The sequence below is a fragment of the Diprion similis genome, chromosome 1 (genome assembly GCF_021155765.1).
Source record: "Diprion similis isolate iyDipSimi1 chromosome 1, iyDipSimi1.1, whole genome shotgun sequence".
NCBI lineage: Eukaryota > Metazoa > Arthropoda > Insecta > Hymenoptera > Diprionidae > Diprion > Diprion similis.
The window spans coordinates 64,509-86,105 of record NC_060105.1 but is presented as its reverse complement, the minus strand read 5'-3'; the positions used below and the strand labels follow the sequence as shown (position 1 = coordinate 86,105).

General features: G+C 42.0%; 2 protein-coding genes across 4 annotated transcripts in view; both read left to right on the top strand.

Moving 5' to 3' along the window:
• LOC124410039 (ankyrin-3-like) overlaps positions 1–19,437 on the top strand; it is a 45,298-nt gene extending 25,861 nt beyond the window's left edge. For 2 of the 3 annotated variants that reach the window (XM_046888154.1, XM_046888162.1), the window contains 7 exons: positions 224–428; positions 1,012–1,201; positions 2,508–2,646; positions 3,324–3,612; positions 4,342–4,500; positions 8,144–16,363; positions 19,230–19,437. In XM_046888154.1, the coding sequence (XP_046744110.1) occupies positions 224–428; positions 1,012–1,201; positions 2,508–2,646; positions 3,324–3,612; positions 4,342–4,500; positions 8,144–16,332 (9,171 nt within the window). In that variant the 3' untranslated portion in view covers positions 16,333–16,363; positions 19,230–19,437. Of the gene's footprint in view, positions 1–223; positions 429–1,011; positions 1,202–2,507; positions 2,647–3,323; positions 3,613–4,341; positions 4,501–8,143; positions 16,364–19,229 lie in introns of those variants that run through there. The other variant, XR_006929564.1, reaches the window with a different exon arrangement.
• Positions 5,632–7,444, top strand: LOC124410064. The gene has a single exon (XM_046888182.1). The coding sequence runs from the start codon at positions 5,728–5,730 to the stop codon at positions 6,859–6,861; it is 1,134 nt and encodes a 377-aa protein (XP_046744138.1). The 5' UTR covers positions 5,632–5,727; the 3' UTR covers positions 6,862–7,444.
• Positions 19,438–21,597: the final 2,160 nt, after the last annotated feature.

Sequence of the window (21,597 nt, the reverse complement as noted above, 5' to 3'; positions counted from 1 at the left end):
CGGTGGTCCCCGAGTACTGAATCACCCTGTATCTATATATATATAGATTTTACAAATGTAAGCCTAAATCACAAATCGTATGCCGCTCGACTACTTGCTGCAGCACTTTAATTTATTGCGTGTAGGACATTACACGGGTATGGGTATACTTGAGCACGATGTATTAGGATCGAGTGCGGGGGATCGAGATGGGGGATAATTGATGCTCTTTCTGGTTTTGCAGGCCCATATCATACCATACGAGCTGACCGCTAAACTTTTGGGAAACTGCGTCGCGGTTTCTCCAGTAATCACGATCGAGCCGAGGAGACGGAAGTTTCACAAACCGATAACTCTCACCATTCCGACCCCTCAGGCCGCCAATAAGGGAATGATTAATCAATATGGCGGAGGAACCCCCACATTGCGCCTGCTTTGCAGCATCGCAGGTATAATGTGCGCGACTAATTGTAATTATTGTCGAATGAATCGACGGAGAATGCATGCGTACTTGAAACGAAATATTTGCATTGTGTGTTGATGTTTTGGCGATATTTTTACGCTTACATATGTACATGGTAACATGCACAGAGATGTGGCTCTACCCGAGTACTTTGAAAACATAGAAAAGTCAAGTTATTGTGTCGAATTTCTGAATAAATTGACAACTGAAAACTTCTATATATTTCCAAGTAATACAGTTCGAGAAAACGGCCTACTTACGCGGGTCTCAGGTTTCAATTCAGAACTCGGATATGAGTGAGGTACATAAAGCAATTGAAATAAATGGGGTATAATTTGTAGAGCAACAATACAACTCTTTGGTTCAACGTTTTTTTTTTTTTTTTTTGCTCTTACTAAAGGTATCCGCAAAATAACAGTTTCGGATTTGGAAAACTTAGGAATGTCAAAAAATTTCACAAACCAAAATTATTGACAGCCCAGCTGCTGCAACAATTGACAATACTCTGATGATTGAAAAGATAACGGTATATTACACGTCTACTACATACATATAAATATAACTTTAAGGTGGGACCAGCGATGCTCAGTGGGAGGATGTGACAGGGTCGACACCGTTGACCTTCATGAACGATCGAGTGTCATTTACAACTACAGTCTCCGCGAGGTTTTGGCTCATGGATTGTAGGAACATCGGAGAGGTGCCGAAAATGGCGACAGAACTCTACAGAGAGTCGTTGTTTGTTCCCTTCGTCACGAAGTAAGAATCCACACGGACTGGAATTATAACCGATGTCATTATACATATACGTACACCCAAGCCAAATTGGTTACTTTCGAATCCTGACCATCATTCCTTCAATTTTTTCCGGTAATCTTCGAATTGCTGTTCGTTCATGTTTCAGCTGGAAGACTTGCACTTCCTTTCGACCGTACTTAAGCCTAGGACCCTACACGTGGGTACCCCTAATCCCGCATAATTTCTACGGCCTGCCAAAATCACTTTTGTTGCTTTGATCAATCAAATTTTTCACGGTGCAAAATGCATATTAGGTTTTTCTTACATATACAATTCTATTCTTTACTCTTACAGCTTTCGAATAAAAAAAAAACCATCTGCGACAAGTAGTCTATTAGCAGCGTTGATTTGAAGTTCTGGGGTTCACGTAACCCCTGTGTAGGTCATTTGTTTCGTACAAATAGTGTAGGGCCCTAGGGCTGAAACTTTCAAGAGTATTATAGGTGCAATTAGACAGCGGTAATTTTAATCAGGTAGACAGGGGTGAAATAAATTTTTTTTCGTCATTTTAAATGACGTTCAAAAACTTGATATTTCGTGTGCCAAACGTGTGGTATTTGTAACGTGGCATTTATCGAGCTAGTCGAGTAACGGTCTGCAAGGGGTTTCGGCAGCCAAATATATTATATATATAATATATATTTTTTTCTCTTAAAAAAATCAAAACATTTGCACCTCAACTTTTTCAGCTAATCCAATTCATGCATCATAAGGATTTGAGAGGAACAAGTGAAATAATTTGAGTTGTTTTAGATTTGAGTCGATAGCACTAAAACAGATTACAGATCAGATTCGAGATGGCGGTAGGGCTTACAATTGGTACTGGTCGAGTTTGCACAGAAAGCCAGTGATCTGGAAGCGCACTTAGCTTAAATACACCTCGAGTATTTGGCTCTGGGTGCGTTGAGGCCGCCCGCCGTGCTGATTAGGCATTAGCTTCATCAAATACTAACGGCACAGATCTTATACCTATACCTAGACACCTATCGCCCATCGGAAAATGGATTTAGATAATTCATTCGGAAGCATTGACAGCACAAGTAATAATAAAAACGAAATACGAGCAATGTCATATACAAGCTTGCGGTCGATTATGACTTATTTATTTTCAATTTTCTCAAGTGCCATTCTTGTCCAAAGTATAATTTTTGCCGCCATCGCTCCAGTCCTTTAGCACTCGGCAAGTTTTCAAATTATACCGTATGTACCGATATACATGCGCAATTCAACTTGCGAAATTGACTAATTATGACGTATTTATGTCTAGCTTCGTCATTTATTCGAAACGAATGGATCTGCTTGAGGCTACGTTGAGAATATTGTGTATGACCGATGGCAAAGAAGGACTGCATACCTTGGAGAGACAGGAGGAATTTCTTGAGATTGTAAAAAGCCGAGACGTAGAGGTAATTGATCACAAGTTTTTTTTCAAATTCGGTGTACACGGTACGATTATAAATCATCAAGCTTATAATCGGGTAAATGAGTTGTGTAGAAAAATGCTTGAGATGAAAAGCTTAGGATTTCGAGGTTGATATGACATGATACACTGTCAAAAATTTTCGCAATTGGCCTCGAATCAAAACGAACGAGAAAATGGAATTGCGTACAGAAATTTTGCCAAAGATTCGAAGATCTCAGAATTTGTCGCACCTTGTTCACTTGTTGTAGGGGAAGTCGGGGGGCGTATAAGTGGACTACTTATTTTTGCACCGAATAATATTAAATCTTGACTTTCTTGACTGAACTGCCTTTAAAAGGCTAAAATTTAAAATAATCAACAGTCAGAGCCGAGTAGCAGTCATTTGAAATTAAATAAAATTAACCGGTTCTTCAACGAAGCGTTGTTTGGTTTTGCCACGATTGTCAAAAGCCCGCTTCACCAAGGCAAATTCAGAATAGCTTTGCCAACTTGTTTTGATCCTGCATGGAAGTAGATTATAACTTTATAAGAGAACCGGGGGGGCTAGCGGTACTGGAATGTGCACAGTGAATGCAGGATTTAAATGCTAAATAATGAATGCTAAGCGTCGTGTAATGTTTATTCATCTGCAACAGGAATGATAAGACGTTAACGTTCCAGGCGCTCGACGGCAAAGATTTTTACATAGAGTTCAGCGGTAACCTAACACCGGTAACGAAATCTGGGGTGCAACTACGGTTCACGTTCAGGGCTTTCCGTCAAAACAGACTATCCTTTCACGCGAAGGTCAAGGATCCGCTGCTAGATCCGGTTGCAAGGATGTTGTTCATGCGTGAGCCTAAGGTTGCCAAAGGCGAGCCGTCGCAGCAGCCTATTTGTATATTAAATATCGTACTACCGGAACTACTTGGAAAGAAAAAGGTTGAACTCAGGTTTGACAAGGAAAGTGGTGAGTTGAACACTTTTAGCCTAGCTATAATTTTTCGCTACTGGTTGCCAGTATTGGTGTAGGTTATACCGCTGATAGGAGCCCACATGGCGCGGTAGCGGTAATGGGAGAGGGATGGAGGCACTGGCGATAAATGTAGCTATAAGAATGAATGCTATTTCATGTTTTGAAGGACTACTGTATTGTGGAATCCCAATGCTTCAAAATTTCATGGGGTTGGATTTCATAACTTGAGCTCAAATGGAGATCTCTTAAATCTAAACGGAGGTATTTTTCTGAGTGAAGACCTTATGCGACACAGCACCACTCGATACGGCATTGTTCGCCTCAGGCCTTATTAAAAATGGCGGTAACCTGCACGATTATTATCCGACACAGAGTTATTCAACAGTTGATATAATGCTGTGGCGATTGAACTCCGTGTCGAATCACATTCTTGTGCAATAAGTCCATCTCGAATAATACCCCCGTAGCACACTAAAAGTACGTAGCATACTAAAATACATACTGTATGTTTTTCGAAACATTTAACAGCATCTGGAAAAAAAGCCAATTTTCTCAGACGCTCTTTACAGCTACTTTTATCGGTTTGTCAGTCCTCGTACGTAATGCTTGCACGAAGCCCGTCGCGTGACCGTGTATGATGGCAATGAAATATAATATCGATATATAATAAACAATGGGTGATAGTACTGATACCAAATGGAAGATTATGAAAAATTGTTGTAGATATCGAGGACTCAAACATCATTTGTCAGAAAATTGACTCCTACGCGTCTGAATACGAAGCAGAAGGCAAAGAAAAATCCGACTATCCGAAGGCCGTAGTCGCATCTCCTTTGCACGAAGTGAAATCGGTCCGCGGCAAGCATGACGATGATCAAAGAGGTATGTCTGTAAAATAATCGTTTAATAACACGCCTTTGTGTATTATATGTTGTATAAGGTATGCTAACAGGCCTTTGTATATTTACGTTTACGGCGCCTGATACCGTAATTGTACTGACTGCGGTACTGTGCGCAGCTGTACACCCGGCTATCAATCATGTGAGCTAAATTTTGGCGTTCCTTGACTTCTCAATTTAAGATCACACCACGTCCATCCAATTGTTTGTTTTCCGCCGAAGGATGTTACATCATTTAGAGAAAACCCGTTATCCCGCGTCCATAGAAATGTATATGTATAGGTATACCTGCGGAGGTGGATTTTACAAATAGCTACCACGAAGTGAGTAAGAGTAACGACGCGAATAATCTGGAAGATTGAGAACGTAAATATCATCTACTATACGGATGTATTACTTGGCACATACCTATGCAGTATAATGACATTAGCTAATCCGGAGGCCCCAGCTGTAAGTTTAGCTTTATGATAATTCGCTTTATGTATTCTACAGGCGACAATTCATGGAAAATTTTATTGTCAATGTACAGTATGTCTAAAGAATAACAATAATTAATTCAAACTTTTCGTATATCCGTTCGTATATATCTATGTTCATAAATAAAGTTGTGGTTTAGTGTCGTGTGCCGGTTGTTTCAGCGGCCAATAGTTTAATATGTATATGTATACTTTCGATAGAGACTGGATGAACGAAAAATATAAGGAATATCGTATTCTATGACCGCACTAATGAAGTTATCGGTATTTGCATTATTTGACCGTGAATGAGATAATTGAGTTACAGCCCGAGTATAATCTATGGCTTCTATAATCTAATTAAAACTTAACAGAATGAGACTAGATCATGGCAGTATCATGCATATAACTTCAGTACGGCAAGAGCCGTCATTTGAATGCGACATCGCGTGTGCCCCAGTAGGCAAAATTGATATTCAACACCAGGAACGTACACCCATACGACAGCTTAGTGCTCAACGTATTGACGTGCATCGTCAAATGATTGAACGCGTGTACATAGTACTGAATATTGGCATTGTTTAAACAAACGTTTATACAATATACGTGCAATACTGCAATAATATAAGATAGATAGCATCATCGCACTTGGATAACTTGTAAGGTCGCTGAGGAAGCGCTGTGGATACTGAAAAAAAAGTCTTGGAACTGAGGACACGCTCTACGATCGCGCATACACGTAGACACCTAGTACAATGGATGGCTTCACGAAGGCACCCTCGGCTCGTCAAGAGGCCGAAGCATGTGAATCGAAAATTTGCGGGATCACGGTAAGTCCTGCATGTATTTCGACGAACACAAAGAGCGACAATTTTGCTACGGAGACCGCGGATTTATTCAACGCAAAAAATACTGGGGATATGTCGTATCTCCTGCCCGCGAAACCAAAGCTGAAGAAATCGACGGGCGGCCCGGCGGGAAAACCGAAACGCAAGTCACGAACAGCCCGCAGGCGATTAAACGCTCTGACGAACAATTCCTCGCTACACTTCTCTGATACAGACTCCGAAGGTGAGTTGATATTGTTGAATCCACGTTCCGTTATCGTCGTACCGGCGACAGATCTGCAGGAAATGTGCACCCACATCGACATGCCAAATCCGACCATTTCCGTAACGACGGATGAAATCGATTGTCATAAGACAAACACCCGGGATATTGATTTACGTGAACTTAAACTATCGACCCCCAACCAAAGCAGAAGGCAGAGTTTTGTGGAGATTTTGACCGACTGCGATGACATATACAGCAGTGAACCTGAGCTGTCGCAAAATGATGAAGACACCGTGGACGCCAATAAAGATATACTGAAGGTAATCAACAGCTCTGGACACCTACGTGAAACTGATTGTGAGGATTTATCGGACGACGGTGACGACTGCGAGGAGGATTTCTCTGGACGGCCGATTTACGTGCCGATTAGAACCGACATATTCGCTGACTTGAACGGCGAGAGGATAACAACCAAGGAGGGTGACGGCCCATTTTCAATTGAAGTCAGGAACCAGTTGTCTGTTGACGAGAGCGCCACCGAACCTATCACTGATGGTGACCGCGACTACGGAGATGACTTTAAACCTCCGCCGGTGATTACGGCTACGGGTACAGATAGCGAAGACATGGACGCATCCGATGAAGAGGACGCGGTTATCGGTACTCGTCAGACATTCGACGAAATATTCCAAGATATCGATATTGCGACAACGTCGCAGATTGTTGTTAGGAGCTTGAACATGATTGACGAAGCTCGTCAACGTCTGGGCGTCAACAAGCCTGCGATTTACGACGGTGCCACCGATGGGCATACTGACGTCGAGGATATTGAGTGATGTATAGCGCTCCATGGCGCGCGTAAAGCTGCAGAACATGATATTCACTTAGGGAACAAGTCGACTGTAATTATTGGGCTAAACGAGATCGTAAATTATGCCAATGAGTAGTGTACCTTCACATTATGTTACATTATATTATTATATACCGACAATTTTTCTTGGAAGGACCTGCTGAACAATAATTGCTACTCGTATAATTTATAAGTGTAGCCAATTTCGTAAAGTCTTGTCGGTCTTGTTGTGACATTTTGTCAAGCGGTCGATTCTAAGGAATTTGTTCTTGACAGTTGTCAATGAAGGCTTATGCTTCAGGCTGTAAGCACAGATGTCAGCCAATCACAATTAAGCAAGTTGATCGCACGCGCTACGAGCAGGTTCTTCCAAGAAAAATCTCTGGGTATGTATGTGCATTAACAATTTATGTTGTATGGTACGCAAAGTATCCGTCTGGCAATATATGAGAGATCCAACGGACAAGAGTATATCTAACATAAATACATACATACAGTAGCGCTCAAAACTATTTTGATAAATATAGTAATTAGGTTAGTTATAAAAAAATATGAAGTGTAAAATTAAATAATATCTTTTATTGAAAGAAATTCGATGTTCTGCAAAATTGCAGAAAATTAACGCTCGTTCGCTACCGAAAAAAGTTGTAACGAAGAAAAATAAGGAAAATAATGCATGAAAATAATAACGAATTTTCTATTGTCAAAATACTTTTGAGCGCCACTGTATATGTAGGTGTATATGTATATACATATATATATATATGGTAAAATGGCGAAGGATGACAATAGGTGCGGTATACATTGCCGAAATCATCTTCAGTTCAGAAACAACTATGCAAGTCTCCATCTTTATGCTGTGTATGTAAAGCGGCGCGTTCCTATATTTTGACCCCATTCACATGTAAAATAATACCTGCACGTGCATGTCAAGAAAAGTATTGAATCCAGGTATAATATAGACGCAGACTTGCAATGTATAATATAAAATTATCCGGCGTATGCGTAGATATAGTATTATTATAGACGGTCGACATACGTTGGAATGGTGTACCTTTAACCTTTACATGCATATAAGTATACTCCAATCTTGAAAGGTTTATCATTACACTTGCCAAGCCCCATTATCACATGTTTGGTTGCCAACATCATTTTATTGATTAATGTTACAGTCTAATATATATATACAGGGGTATACATTTTGTATAACTCTGTATGGGTTGGTAATTAAAAAAAAGTAATACGAGGATATTTCTTGGTTGTTCTAGATGCCGTCAATATCACAGAATTCTTTGCTCAAAATGCGGCTTGCCCCCTAGAAACCGTAGATGCTAGTTACCTTAATAAAGTAGACGCCGGTAAAAGAAGCGATGATGCCCCGTCCGATGTTGAAAAACAAACTTACTCCGAGAAGCTGAAGTTCTGGGAGGAGATTGGTAAGCAGAGAAGCATCAGCAGCATGGACCTATCGGACTTGGAAGTTCCACAAAATAACGTGGACTTAGCAACAGAAGACATTAGTGGTCAGCTTACGAAGAGTGGCTCTTTGTTGATACAAGAGAAAGAAGAATTAATTGAGGAGATAGTGGAGGGTGATGGGATGGAGGGCGAAGAACGGAAAAATTCCATTGATATACCGGATATTTCCGAGTGTTCCGTAGCTGAAAAGGCCCATTACTTCGAAGAGCAGATTCAGAGGGAATTAATGACACCCGCGAAGACTACATTGTGTTCAAAGGCACAGGTTGATCTTGACGCGATAAACAAAGCAAGGGCGGCAAAAAGGGAGAAACAGCAGTTGGACGTCAAGATTTCTCACAAAGGCTTAATCGGTGTACGTCAGGGAGACGAGGAACACGCCAGCGTAGTGCCAAGTAAGACTGATAACATTATAATAAACGTTGCCAATAACATGTGTAACGCGGCAAAAGAATGTAGTGAATCAGCGGTGGTGGATCTGCATGGCGTTCAAAGCTTGGAACCCGTAAACTCAAAAACAACACCATTTACCTCGTCGAACGATGAACAGATGCAGCGCGGAAAGCCGATAAAAACGTTACGTGAAGACGTCAATTCAAAATTAGATTACGGAGCTGATGACGGACGAGTAGAACAAATTCTTGCAAGTGATGACGTTGTAAAAGAATTATTGTCCAGTAGCAGATGTAACAATTTAGTATCATTAAATGACATATCGCACGTATCACCACGTATGGCCAATACATCACCCACCTCAGTGATTACAATCTGTCAGGAGTTTCTCGTGGGTGAGAGACAACACGCGTCACGTCAACTGTGGAAAGACATCGATGAGGCTGTCGGCAAGGCTGATTCAGTCGCGGACCAGATACAGTTGAAATTGGTAGAACGCAGTGAGGCGGATGCAAATCATTTGAATCTCGAGCACCGCGATGTCGTTGAGAGATCACTGGGTGATGAAACCATCCCCGAGCAGTACGCCGACAAAGAAGCGTCTAGCACACACATTGAAAATATTGAGCACAGAACGGCAGAGATTGCATTAGAAACTGGTTCAGATGTAAGTATGCAACCATCGGAGGAACAAGACACGAAATCTATTCGGATCAACAAGGAATGCCAACCTGCATTACCGGCAAATGATCGTGATAAAGGAAAACAAATTGAGAGAATTTGTGTATCTATTCTGGACGTCGGTGCCGACGAAGCGTCGAATCAGCTGAAGTTGACTGACGAATTTCAATCGGAAGAAGCCAATAGATCGGTAATCACAGAAACGAGTAGACAGTCCGAAGGACTGGCACGGCAATGTGAAACGAAGGCATGTCACGAATTTTCAGATAGTGAAATCACCAGTGAAGATGTGCCAGCGATATCTGGGGATCAAAGGAATTCGGTTAAAATTAACACGACGAAGAAGGAATGTGACTCACGAATCCCGAAACACGTTGGTTTGACGAAGATGGAACATGAGACACAACCAGTGAAACGCAAAGACAATGCGGGAAGTCGAATTCCCGTTGCCAGCGATCAACAAATCACATCAGTGCTACAACCGGAGCTCAAGGCAGGGCCGAGGACCTCTCACCGTAAAGTTATCGCGGGTATCGCCAATGGAAAAGAATCGGAATCGCGTATACCAAGACGCACTGCTGAAGCATCAAAGACAGAAACAGATGAAAGATTCGTACATCGATACAGGACCGAGTATGAGGCTCACACCGAGGCCATAGAAAGTCCTAAAGAAAGTTTCCCAGCAGCTGCATTGAATATGACCGATTCATCCAAGATAGTAACGACGAAGGATACTCAGGCAAGCCAGGTGTCTCACAGAGTCGTCGAGTCGCTCAGGGCCGAGGAAACGATGCGTCTTTCTGTCAGCAAGTCTACTGACGAAATTTCCCTGACGGACGTTACGATTGAGTCGAAGAAGTTTAAGGACCATACTTTCGGAGCCGATTCGACGAAGGCGTCTTACTTGAGTGAAAACATATCTGATAATGTCATGGCAGAATTTACGTCGATAAAGTCAACTGCCGATCATAGGACGTCAGCAACATCGCGAGAGAAAGGAACCATCTCTCCGGAAATGTCTGCTATCACGGCAATGGCACTTATTACTGCCACACAGGAGGAATTAGTAGAAGAAAAGACAAACGGAAGAATGAAGTCAACATTGGCAAAAAAGACGCCGACGCAAAGTGTGGAAGAAATCTATCGCAATAACGAAGAATTGGAGATGACATTGAAACGGGAAATGTCTGTGAAACTGCTTGACAATGGTAAGTCATTTATAGCTGAAGGGTCAGCCAGCACGACAATCTCTGACAGTATGCAACAAGAGAAAGTCAAATTACTTGAGGATGAACATGGTTTTCTTATAGACGCAACAAACATCAGCAGTTTCGGGGAAACTACGGCTCACGCAAGTGTCAGAATATGCACAGATTTTTCAGCTGTGAAGGTGGAGCAAAAGTCAGAACGTACTGCCACGACTTTTGATGCAGACAATTCATTTGCGCAAGGAGCGTTGTCAAGTCGTACTGCAGTAATCGATAACGTAGCCAGTAGAGAATCAGAAAAAATTGGAATCGATGTTGATGATGAAGTAATAGTACTAGCCAAATCTCGTGATTGCGAAACAATCAATGAACCGACAGCGGAGGTGGAAACCTTTCATAACGACGATGGTATCTTAACGAAGGAATCCGAAGTTCGAAGAATCGCCGAAACGATAATTCGATCTATAGAAACGGAAATAGAAAGCACGTCAATTCTTGCAGAGAACATAGTGTTTCAAAGCGTTGGAGAAGTGGAAGACTATTCATCTCAGGAACAACTGACCAACGCGAAATTAAATCACTACAAACTTGGCAGGGAATCGAAACAGGAGAGCATTAGTATAACCGAGGAACTGACGAGAGACGAGGAGTCTTCGCCGGGATCTCGTAATAGAGAAGGGAGCCTCCCTTCTGAAACCTCGGGGGGGAGGTGGTTTCATGAACAAGATATGACGATAAGTCCTAGCACCGCGTCAGATCACACGGAGGCGGAAGACTCTATAGAGATCGATTCGAATGGGTTGGGAAATAGACGAAAACTAGGTTTACCTGAGTGTCATTTGGAAGAAATGCAGCAGCAAGCAGTGGCAAATATTCTCGATCAGGACGGTCGAGCCATAGCCTTTTCGCGGAAAGAATCATTCGACGATCTGGCGACGTGGGACACGGCAACCTTGAGAATGTCGGGCGCTCGGGTATTGGAGATAATGGAACCTACAGATGTAGAAGTAAATGTTACGGGAGAATCGATTTTGTGGAAAACAAACGAGGCCGCCCACGAGCGTTGCGTGGCTAGCCACAGTCCCACAACAGTGCAGGATGATTCAGGGGCTAGTACTCTCGCAAGTACTTCACGTGGCAAGCTTTGCGGCGAACGAGCTGGAACTATCGGTTCAAATACACTTTTTAAGCAGTCAAACTTGACCGATGATCCGATCGTTGACGACTACGTGAGAAACAACTACGGGATGGGGTTTGATCCCAAGATCAATGACGCTGAAGCTCGTAGTCAGACCTCGATATTGCCAAAACTGCGAATACAAAATCTGGATATAAAACCTGTAAATTGGATGATTGGAGATGAGAAAATTGAAATATCCGAGTCGTTGCAGCCTTCTGAGGCATTCAACCAGGAGCTGGAAGAGTACGAGTCAGTGGTGAAGCAGTTCAGCCTTGAAGGGATGAAGAACGAAAATGTGATACTACCAATTGATCAGAATCAAGAACGCCCCTTCGCGTGCGAGGATGTGAACATGAATGATGGGACCCCAATAAAGCTAGGTCAAAAGGAAACTCCAAAGACCAAGTTTACAGTTATCCCAGTAAGCGATAAGCAATTGGAGAGTGAACTCGTTGAAAATAATTTGGATATTAGTTGTCAAGAGCTGATGGAAACATTGCAAAAAGAATTTGACGCCAAGACTCCCACGGAACACTTTGCCATGGAAACGTCCAAAGTCGAATCACCGACTGACAAAGAAGTAGGATATAACCCGGTGAAACTGGTGAATGACGATTACAGTACCCAAAAACATACCTTGAAAAAATCAGGCAAGCAGACTAGTCCGGTGACAGGCACAGGTGCGAATGAAACAGGTTACTTTGAGATGACGAAATTTCAATCACCGATGCAACTGGCCGAAGAAAGAAAGGAGGAAACAGTTGGGATGAAAGGAGAAATCGACGGTAAATACGAATATGATACTGCCTTAGGGTGGTGTGGAACTGACAATAGGACAGAGAAAACTTTAACGGGGGACGCGTCGGGAAGTACCGAAAAAAGCATGGAATCAGTTGAGTGTACAGTGTCCTCGGGCAATGAGAGAATTCAACATGTCCTGGGCTTGCCCCAAGATGATGACGTCACCACGGTAGGTGGCGGCATATTCGACAGTCAACCAACGCTCGATCACCGCACAACGGCTGACCACGACGCCGGTACCATAACAAAAACGAGAAGGGACTTACAAGTGACGAATATTAATCTGAGTGCAAGGTATGCCATCACGGTGTTGGATCAGGTAGTGAAAAAAGAAATTGCAGAAGTCAAAGAATCTTTGGAAGCAGCAAAACAGGATTTAATTGACGAATTGAGCGAGAATAGCAAAATGGTTTTTCACATAAAAGACTCGCCTTCGGAGTTTCAATTCAAACTTGAGTCGGAATCGATACCGAATGAATTACCTTTCCTGTACAAAGCACCGTCCGCAAACGATCAGCCAAACAAACACGATGGTACAGAAAACACGGGGGCAGCTTCACCAGTCGCAAAGTTACGAAGCACTGGTGCTGATGTGAAGGTAGATGTTGACAAGAAACTTGAATTAGTTAGCAGGGAGCTACGAAAAGACAGTGGTGCAATCACAAAGGAGACAGATGAAGGTGATTTTAAATCAGAGTCCAAGAAAGAGATCGAGATCCTGAAACGCGAGACTGTTATCGATGCAAAAGTTGAGAAACCACCCACCACTGATTTAAGTGGAAATGGTAACTGCTCGGTTCCGATCCCCATCGATACATCTGTACCCGCCACCGCTGCAGACCCCGGCCCCGTCTCCGTCCCCGTCCCCGTCACAGCTCCTGTACCAGCCAGCAGATCGAGTTCAGACGTAGAGACCATAGACAACAGCTTCTTGATGTGCCCCCCTCAGCCAGCACCAAGGAGAAGACATAAACCGGAGAGAGCACTGAAAAAGATCAGATCAGACAGTGAAACCGACATCGGTTCCAGTTCTGGTGAGAGTAACTATCACTCATGTGACTATGAAATAGGAAGTGGCAGCAGGCCAAGTTCCTCGGACATTGAGGCAATGCAATCGGGAATACTCTCGGGAACCGCATCGGAATACGAGACAGCCTTGATGTCGGTTGAAAATTCATCGGCGTCAAAACCCACCTCACAAGATTACCACACCGCAATCAGCTCATTGAGTTCGAGGGAATCCATAAAATCTCTTTATTCGGAGAGTTCTGGACATTTGGCGAGTATCGAAAGTTCTAGCGAGCTTTCGGAAACACTAGTGCCTTCGGAGAGCGACTTGGACCGAGACGATTTCGACGAAAGCGTTGATCATGTTCTTGAAACCGACGGAGTTAGCGTTGGTGCAACAATCGTGTTGAAAGCTTCTCACGCGCCTGACAACGATAATGTATTACCAGCGCCAAGTGATGCCGCCTGCAATATCGTGGAAACGAACGTGTCAGCTGTCGCGACATCCCGTATGAAAAGATCCTCCGAAATGATATTTCACCAAGACGACGAGTCTTGTGAGAAGATCGGCTCAGTCGTGATGGATACTTGTGAACATCAATATTCCAATAGCAAAAATGTATTACATAATAAATCCATCGACAACGCAACGTCCACGACATTGATTGTTGAGAGTGAATTTGTTGGAGATGGCGATATGCAATCTGTCGACATTACGACGTCTCGCGTAGACGAAGATGGCATCCAAAGTGTCTGTACTCAGGTTACCTCCCGGGATAAGGGGGTGTCAGCCAATAATACATCCAGCCGTTTGGCAGAGTCAGAGTCTGTTATCGTCGAGAATTGGATGGCAACGAACGCCGGCGGTTCCAGCAGTATCGTTCAGTCAAACACAATGGACGTTAGAGCAGAGGAAGGAGCTACGGTAACCGATGCCGAAATCGAATTCACGGGATTCGAGCAGAGGCCGGACTTGTCATTGATACAACAGGCCAGTGTGTCCACATCCACAGCATCTGGAATATCATTAGAAACGGTCATCGACAATACAGAGAAACAAGAGCGCCGTTCCCCCGATAGCGATTCGTTCGAGTTAGTCGACAAGCCAGACATTATCGATGACTTTGTCGTTATAGAAGAGGTGGGCCGAGAAGCGGAGGAATTCGACGCCGAGGGAAAAAGTATCCACATAAGTAGTATGAGTATAGTGTCCGCAAATGTCAAAACTTACGACAGGGAGGTAGAGAACTTGATTACGAACACCAAGCGCGAAGATCACTCGCAACCGACGAGCCAGCTGCAAGTTAGAAATAACGAATTGTTTGACTTCGAATCAGAGGACAGCCCGCCCCAGGTATCAAACGAGGAGCATTTATACTCCCAATCGTATTCGGATGACGAGCAGTACGAAGGCGGAAAGAAATGGGTGGAGATGCAGTTTCAGACAGATGCCCGTGGTTACGAGATCGACTACGATCGTGGCCCGCTGGAGGACATAAAAGAGGAGGAGATAACCGACTTCGAGGCGGGTAGCAGCCGTTTTGGAAGCTTGGGAAGTCACAAGGAATCGGTTGGAAGCATCGGTAGCGCACGTGGGAGTCTGGGAAGCACGCCTGAGTATGATGTACTAGCGGGAAGAAAATACTTTACCAAGCCGTCCGAGCATGATAATTTATCACTGAGCTCCTTGCAAGAATTCGAGAGCCTCGAGAATGCCGTGGCAATGGAAAATTCGAAAAAGTTCCATTGCGGCTCTCAGGATTCAATAAACAATGGTAGTCTACCCAGGCGTTATCTCGCCGGTCGGTCAGGTCACGGTGATGATGTATCACTGTCCTCGTTGAAGGATTTCGAAGGATTGGAGACAGCCTGCCGTGAGGCCCACATGATTGAGCTGCGAGCCAGGGAGGAAGAGGATCTTCTTGACCATGAAAGTCCCGAAAATCGATATAAGCTGGAAGGTCTAGCAAGAGCGAAGGCAGAATCGAGTACCCCGGCATCTTTTAATCCCAGCACGTCGGGTTCCGACGATTACGAGAAGCGTATCAGAGAGATCGACGAGATTATTCGGATTGCACAATCGAACGTGGAGAAATTTGACCGTCAAGATGACACGGCGGAAGATATTTCACAGATTGATATCACCGAGACAGACTCTAGGGGCCCCGGTGTTAACATAGGCCCAGGACAAAGCAAGCTAATCGAAGCGGCCGATAATTTTTGTGCGATCGGGCTAAACGAAGGCCAGTCCCGTGTGGTGCAGGTACAACCGAAAGATCAAGACATTATGGAAACTAGTACGGATTCGTTGGAATGTGATGATAACGCCGTTGACAAGAGATGCGATCCTCTTTGTAGGAGTTCGGATTCCTTGGAAATGAAAACAAACTTGGACTTACCGTCTCTGAGCTCGGATTCCCTCAACAACACCCGTGACCCGCGAGAATTGCAGCCGCCGAGTTGTACCTTTGATCAATTTGATAATTCCTGCAGGCGGATATCCTCCGACTCATTGGAAATACCTTCCTCGGAACATCAGGAGGGTAATATTGTGCAGGATAAGAGCCACGAAGCGAGCTGCGATAACCGAAATTATTCCGAAAGAAGTGATACTGACAATTCCTCTGTCAGGCGCGTTGCCTCGACCGAAGCGGCAAGCTTAGCGAATACGAGCTTGAAATGTGATCTGCCCAACGACGGGACATAAAAGATGATGTCGGGTGTATAAATATTGATAGGTACGTAAGCTGATTCAAATTTTGTTTATCCGTAACAGTCACAACTGTATCACAACACAGTAACAACACAACAAGTCGGAAGCTTGTCGACGTCCCTCGTTCCCCGTGCACTTGTCGAGTGATAGAATTCACGAATTCGATTGGTTCGCTTTAAAAAAAATCTTGATAAATCGTAATTACAAACGTAAAATACCAGGGTACATACTGAGCGTGATCGTTGTCTCTCAGAATAGTTTTCTATGCAAGTTATTCAAAATGGTGTATAAGGTATGGTTAAGGCGAAATTCACCCTTTAAGTCAATCAAAGAAGTTATGGAACCCCTCCAAACAAATACCACTCTGACGTACTTACCGTAATTGTAAACACGAATACAACGCTGTGAATTATTGTATCATTCTATGCGTAACTTAGCGTACGCTAAGCTTTTCCCATTCTCGACACACGAGGCAACTCTGTCTGTACATACATATTTCCATACATGTTTATTAATCCCGACCAGACCTGCATTTGGTATATAACGACGTGTAGGGACGTGGTCTGAAAACCTGTGATGTATATCGTTTTTCGCCGTGAGGTAATTATTTCCTACAGGATATTCACGTACACCTATTACAACTATGTGCAACGTTTATTAACCAAGAGAGAATTGAAAGTACAAACTTGAAACGTGGCTCAGAGTTTGCGTGGGACTCACCGCATTCGCGATTAGTTATAATATGTGAAATAATCAAAAGCAGTATCAGTGTGCACCTTTCTGTAAGATAACAAAACTAGTTTCACATCCAGTGTTTTAACGGCTCGTTCAAACTCCCACTATAGTCAGAGTAACCAATCCAACTGACAAACAAATATGTGCACTGACGTTTTTAGTGTGCTTACATTAGCTTCTGGGTGACCCATTCGTTGAATAATTGCCCCAAAATGTGTATAATACCCGTGTATCGCGTGTACTGAGTATATAGAACATCTTTTTTTTATGCAGTGGGCGGAAAATACCTATTTCACGCCGTCTTTTGTAGGTGTATAATGCCGGTTTCATGCCTTGCCGGAGGGGGGGGGGGGAGGGGGGGGGGTACAATGAAAATATCCGGAAATCATCCTTATTAAGTAAAATACGCAACTTAAGGGTAATACTATGCAAAACTACGCTTCGCATTGTGTATCCCGCCACTCTTGCACAAGCGAAAGATCAAGATTGTGTCCTTTTTCGTTGCACATATCAACGCTCGAGCGAGCGCTCCTAAGCATCAACGAAAAAACACCATGGCGGTCGCGCGCTTTTGCACCCCCGCCAGGGGCTCTGCCCCTAGACTCCCTCCTGTCCCTCAGCCTCACTCCGAGCCAATGCCTTCCTCCAGTATCGTTACTGTGTTATTTGGTTTTATGAAATTGCGTTTATTTTTTTAAACCAATCCATGCAATTTTGTGAGGCATTTGCCACCCACTACATCAAAAACTAATTTTTCCAACTCGAGCGTTGGATCGACGCACTTGTTACAAAATGTACTATTAACACAAGCCACTCCAATTGACTCATAAACATAGATTGCGAAGTTGCAGATGTATGATAAGATAAGATTGATTATTATAATTCCTTTTTCGACTGTAGAAAACAATTGGAAGACATGAGCCCTGAAATTCTGTTCAATAATCAGTCTGTATTCATGAGGGAAACAGTACAATAAAAAATATCATGTTGCCTGGCGAAGTTTATTTCATGTGATTCTTCTTGCTTACGATTTTGCTTAAGAAGGGCTACTGTCCAAAAGCGTGTTCATACTTATACAATTTTGTCCAAATGCAGTATCATTACAGCTTTATTGTTCAACTCTTTGAAGTACACTGACCAGTGATCAAGAAGATACTCAAGATTTACCTCACAAATTTTCGTCATTTTGTGATGTGTTATAGTATATAGTTAATGATGAATCCTTATAGGATCCTTATAGGATTCATCATTAGACATGTGGAAATGTATTGTTTTCCATGCTAATTCGGCCGTTCAAGGGGTACAAGTCATCCCCCAAGTTGAACTCCCAAAAATTAGTACCTTACAGGATTCATCGGTAATGAAATAAAAGTTTTAGATAAAACCGCTCAAACATTATTTATTGTTAAAAGACGTTAATATGCGCAGAATTTTTATCTTCAGTGGTTGAACCCCTTGTATTTTCTGGGGCCAACTTCATGAGAGATTTCGACCCCTGAAATAGTCAGATTAGCACGTGAAAAAAGTAATCAACGTTTCCGATATACTACGACGTATTACAAAAGGAAGGGAATCGGCGTTATACACTTTGGGTACTTTTCTCGCGAGAAAAAAAAAAATTCTTGATTCCACGAAATGTTGTTTTTTGCGGGTGAGAAAAAATATACGGTGTTGATGTGAATAATTTTTTGTTTAGGCAAAGAAAGATCTGATGGGATAAAATCGACAGTATAAACAAACCAGTTTTGCCGCCATCCGCAAACAAATTTATTCGTTTGGTCCAAACCATTCTTTTTCTCAACAAACCAAGTAAAAGACCGAACCTCGAAAATATCACTAGCTACCATTAAAAGATGTATTCAAATTAGTATTGACTGTTGCCCAGATTATAAATCAAGATGTGCAAATCAGAGCAATAGTCCAAGAATTTTAAAAACTCAACTTTGTCATTTTTAACGAATGATTAATATCGGAAAATTTTTACTTTTTTGTACGAGTAATTATACGGGTATACACATAATGGGGAATTTTTCAACGCATACTTAAATCACAACCGTCACGTCTATAAATTGAGGCCCCATTGTACCTATGTACCTTATACATATGTTGCTTGATCTAATAATCCTTAAGAAGCTTTACAAATACTTTCCTTTCAGGTAATGGACTAAATGAAAACGTATTGCTCAGGATTCATCGTTACCATGCGAACTAATAATAAGCGAAGAGTTGAGAAAAGATCTACGTTTGATCATTTTTGCTTTTAGTTCACCCAGCATATATGATCGAAAAATAAACGTCAAAGATAACTTATGTGCATAGTTATGCTTATGCCCTTTATCATACTTTCAGGTAAACACACGTGAACTCGGGACACGTCCGTACAGAAAACAAAATATTATTTTGTAAAAAACATCTGCTTAGGTGTTTTGATATCACATCTATTCAATTTATCATATTGTGCTAGAACATTTCTTTACTATCACTCTTCTTTCTTTATTATCACTCAAGTGTATTTATTTGACATGATAGACGTAGTATACATATAGGGGTGAATGGGGCACGACGGACCCCCCAACGAAAGTTCCATAAAAAGAATTTTTTTTTTTTAAGTTTTTTGACAAATAAAATTTTAGATCAAAGTCATTTGTTCCGGAACATAAATTTTTTTGTCACACATATTGATAGATAATCAGTGATGTATTTAATAAAAGTAGAATTAAAGGATGGAAAGTTGATCAAAAAAATAAATTTGAACATTTTTGAAGGGGGACCGTCGTGCCCTGGCTCCCCTATATGTGCGTGCGTGCGTGTACGTGTGTGTGTGTGTGCGCGCGCGCGCATACGTGCACACATACAACCCCCCCCCCCCCCCCCCCCCCGCACACGCACGCATGCGGAACACATAAACGTACATATATACATACATATATATATATATATATATATATATATATATATATATATATATATATGCATAAGAATATATATCGTGCATGTATGAGCTGTAATCAGTGTAAGGATTGCGTACGTACTCTTATGTATAAATAATTAGTAATTATGTTCGCAAAATGTACATCTTTGGTTGCATTTTCATGTTTGTATTAAAGTCGTATTCACACGTTTTTCAACTTGTAATATATTCTCAACGGTTTATTAAAATTATACCATGTTTTTTAAACTTTAAAATTCTGTAACCAACATCTGAGTAAGAATTGAAATATTTTTCCATTTCGCTGTCTATCCTTCTAACCCTTGTTAATTATACTTACGTGGTGGGATCACACTAATTCAGGTACATAATATTTTTTCGCATCGTAATTTATGGATTAAACTGAGTGAATAGAGATCAATTATCTTTCGAATGTATCATCAAAACGCGTTGTTCGTAGTGTAGGAAGTACATATATGCTGTTTATAAATATGTTCAACGAGAGCATTATGTGTCGTATTTGATGATTCGTTGCTGGTAAAATCAGAAATAATATTACTTAAATACTGAACTCCTATTACTATATCTTGTTGTTCATCGTACGAGATGATGAATTTACCAAATAATTGCTTACTATCTGTAAAAACGAAAAAATCGAAGGACCTCAGAAATTTTATACTAATATTGGCGTGTCCTATATAGTATATTTTGTGACGTCAGATTATCATGAAGAAGTGGGGAGTACTCATCAGGCGGGTAAAGCAATAAGGCAAGCGTGGAGGTATACTTAATTGTAATACAAGCTACATATTTTCCCCGTCAAGTCACCGATTACAGTGAGAGGTTGGTCGCCCGCTGCTGTTTTCTCTTTCTAATGAGGGCTTCAGCTTGGTGTACGAATCGCGCAGTCTGTCTCTATGAGTATGTTTCAGAAACGGAGAAATTTCCTCGTCGAACTGTGCGAGAATGGAGGTATAAAATACCTGACAAGGAAAATTTTTAAATCGTAGCTTAAATAAAACTGTACGTTCCTATCTCAGTTATTGCTAACGCAGATCGCTGATAATGTTTATTATGAATAATGACAAAATAAATAAAGTCACGTCACATCCAACATGGCTAATCTGAACTACCGACTTGTTGAATATTCACCGCTTCTACGATTTCAGAACGTTCAGGACTTATGTTACTTACGACAGGGAGATAGAGACGTATAATAGCGCACACGTAATCCGGGAAGACATATTCCATCGGTTAGTTTTCCGTAAATATAGCACGATTCGATGAGGAAATTTTTTGGTGACACAAGCCCGTTTGTGACGTTGAACGGCACTCCACGAAAATTTTCGAATGCTAGACAATAGAAACAATCGCGAAGACACAGTTGGACGCAGATTAGTTTGTGTCGCTAATTACCGATTAAGTATTAAAATCCACTGGACAATTTGATTCAATCGCTTGTTCAGATAAAACGGGTCAGATTTTTGTGATAGTTTAATAGTTACGGATACTTAACTTTTGAAACGTTGGACTCTGCTGTAGGGATCTGCACTGTAGAGAGGTTGCTTCGTCGGGGTGTGGCTTCATTACAATAA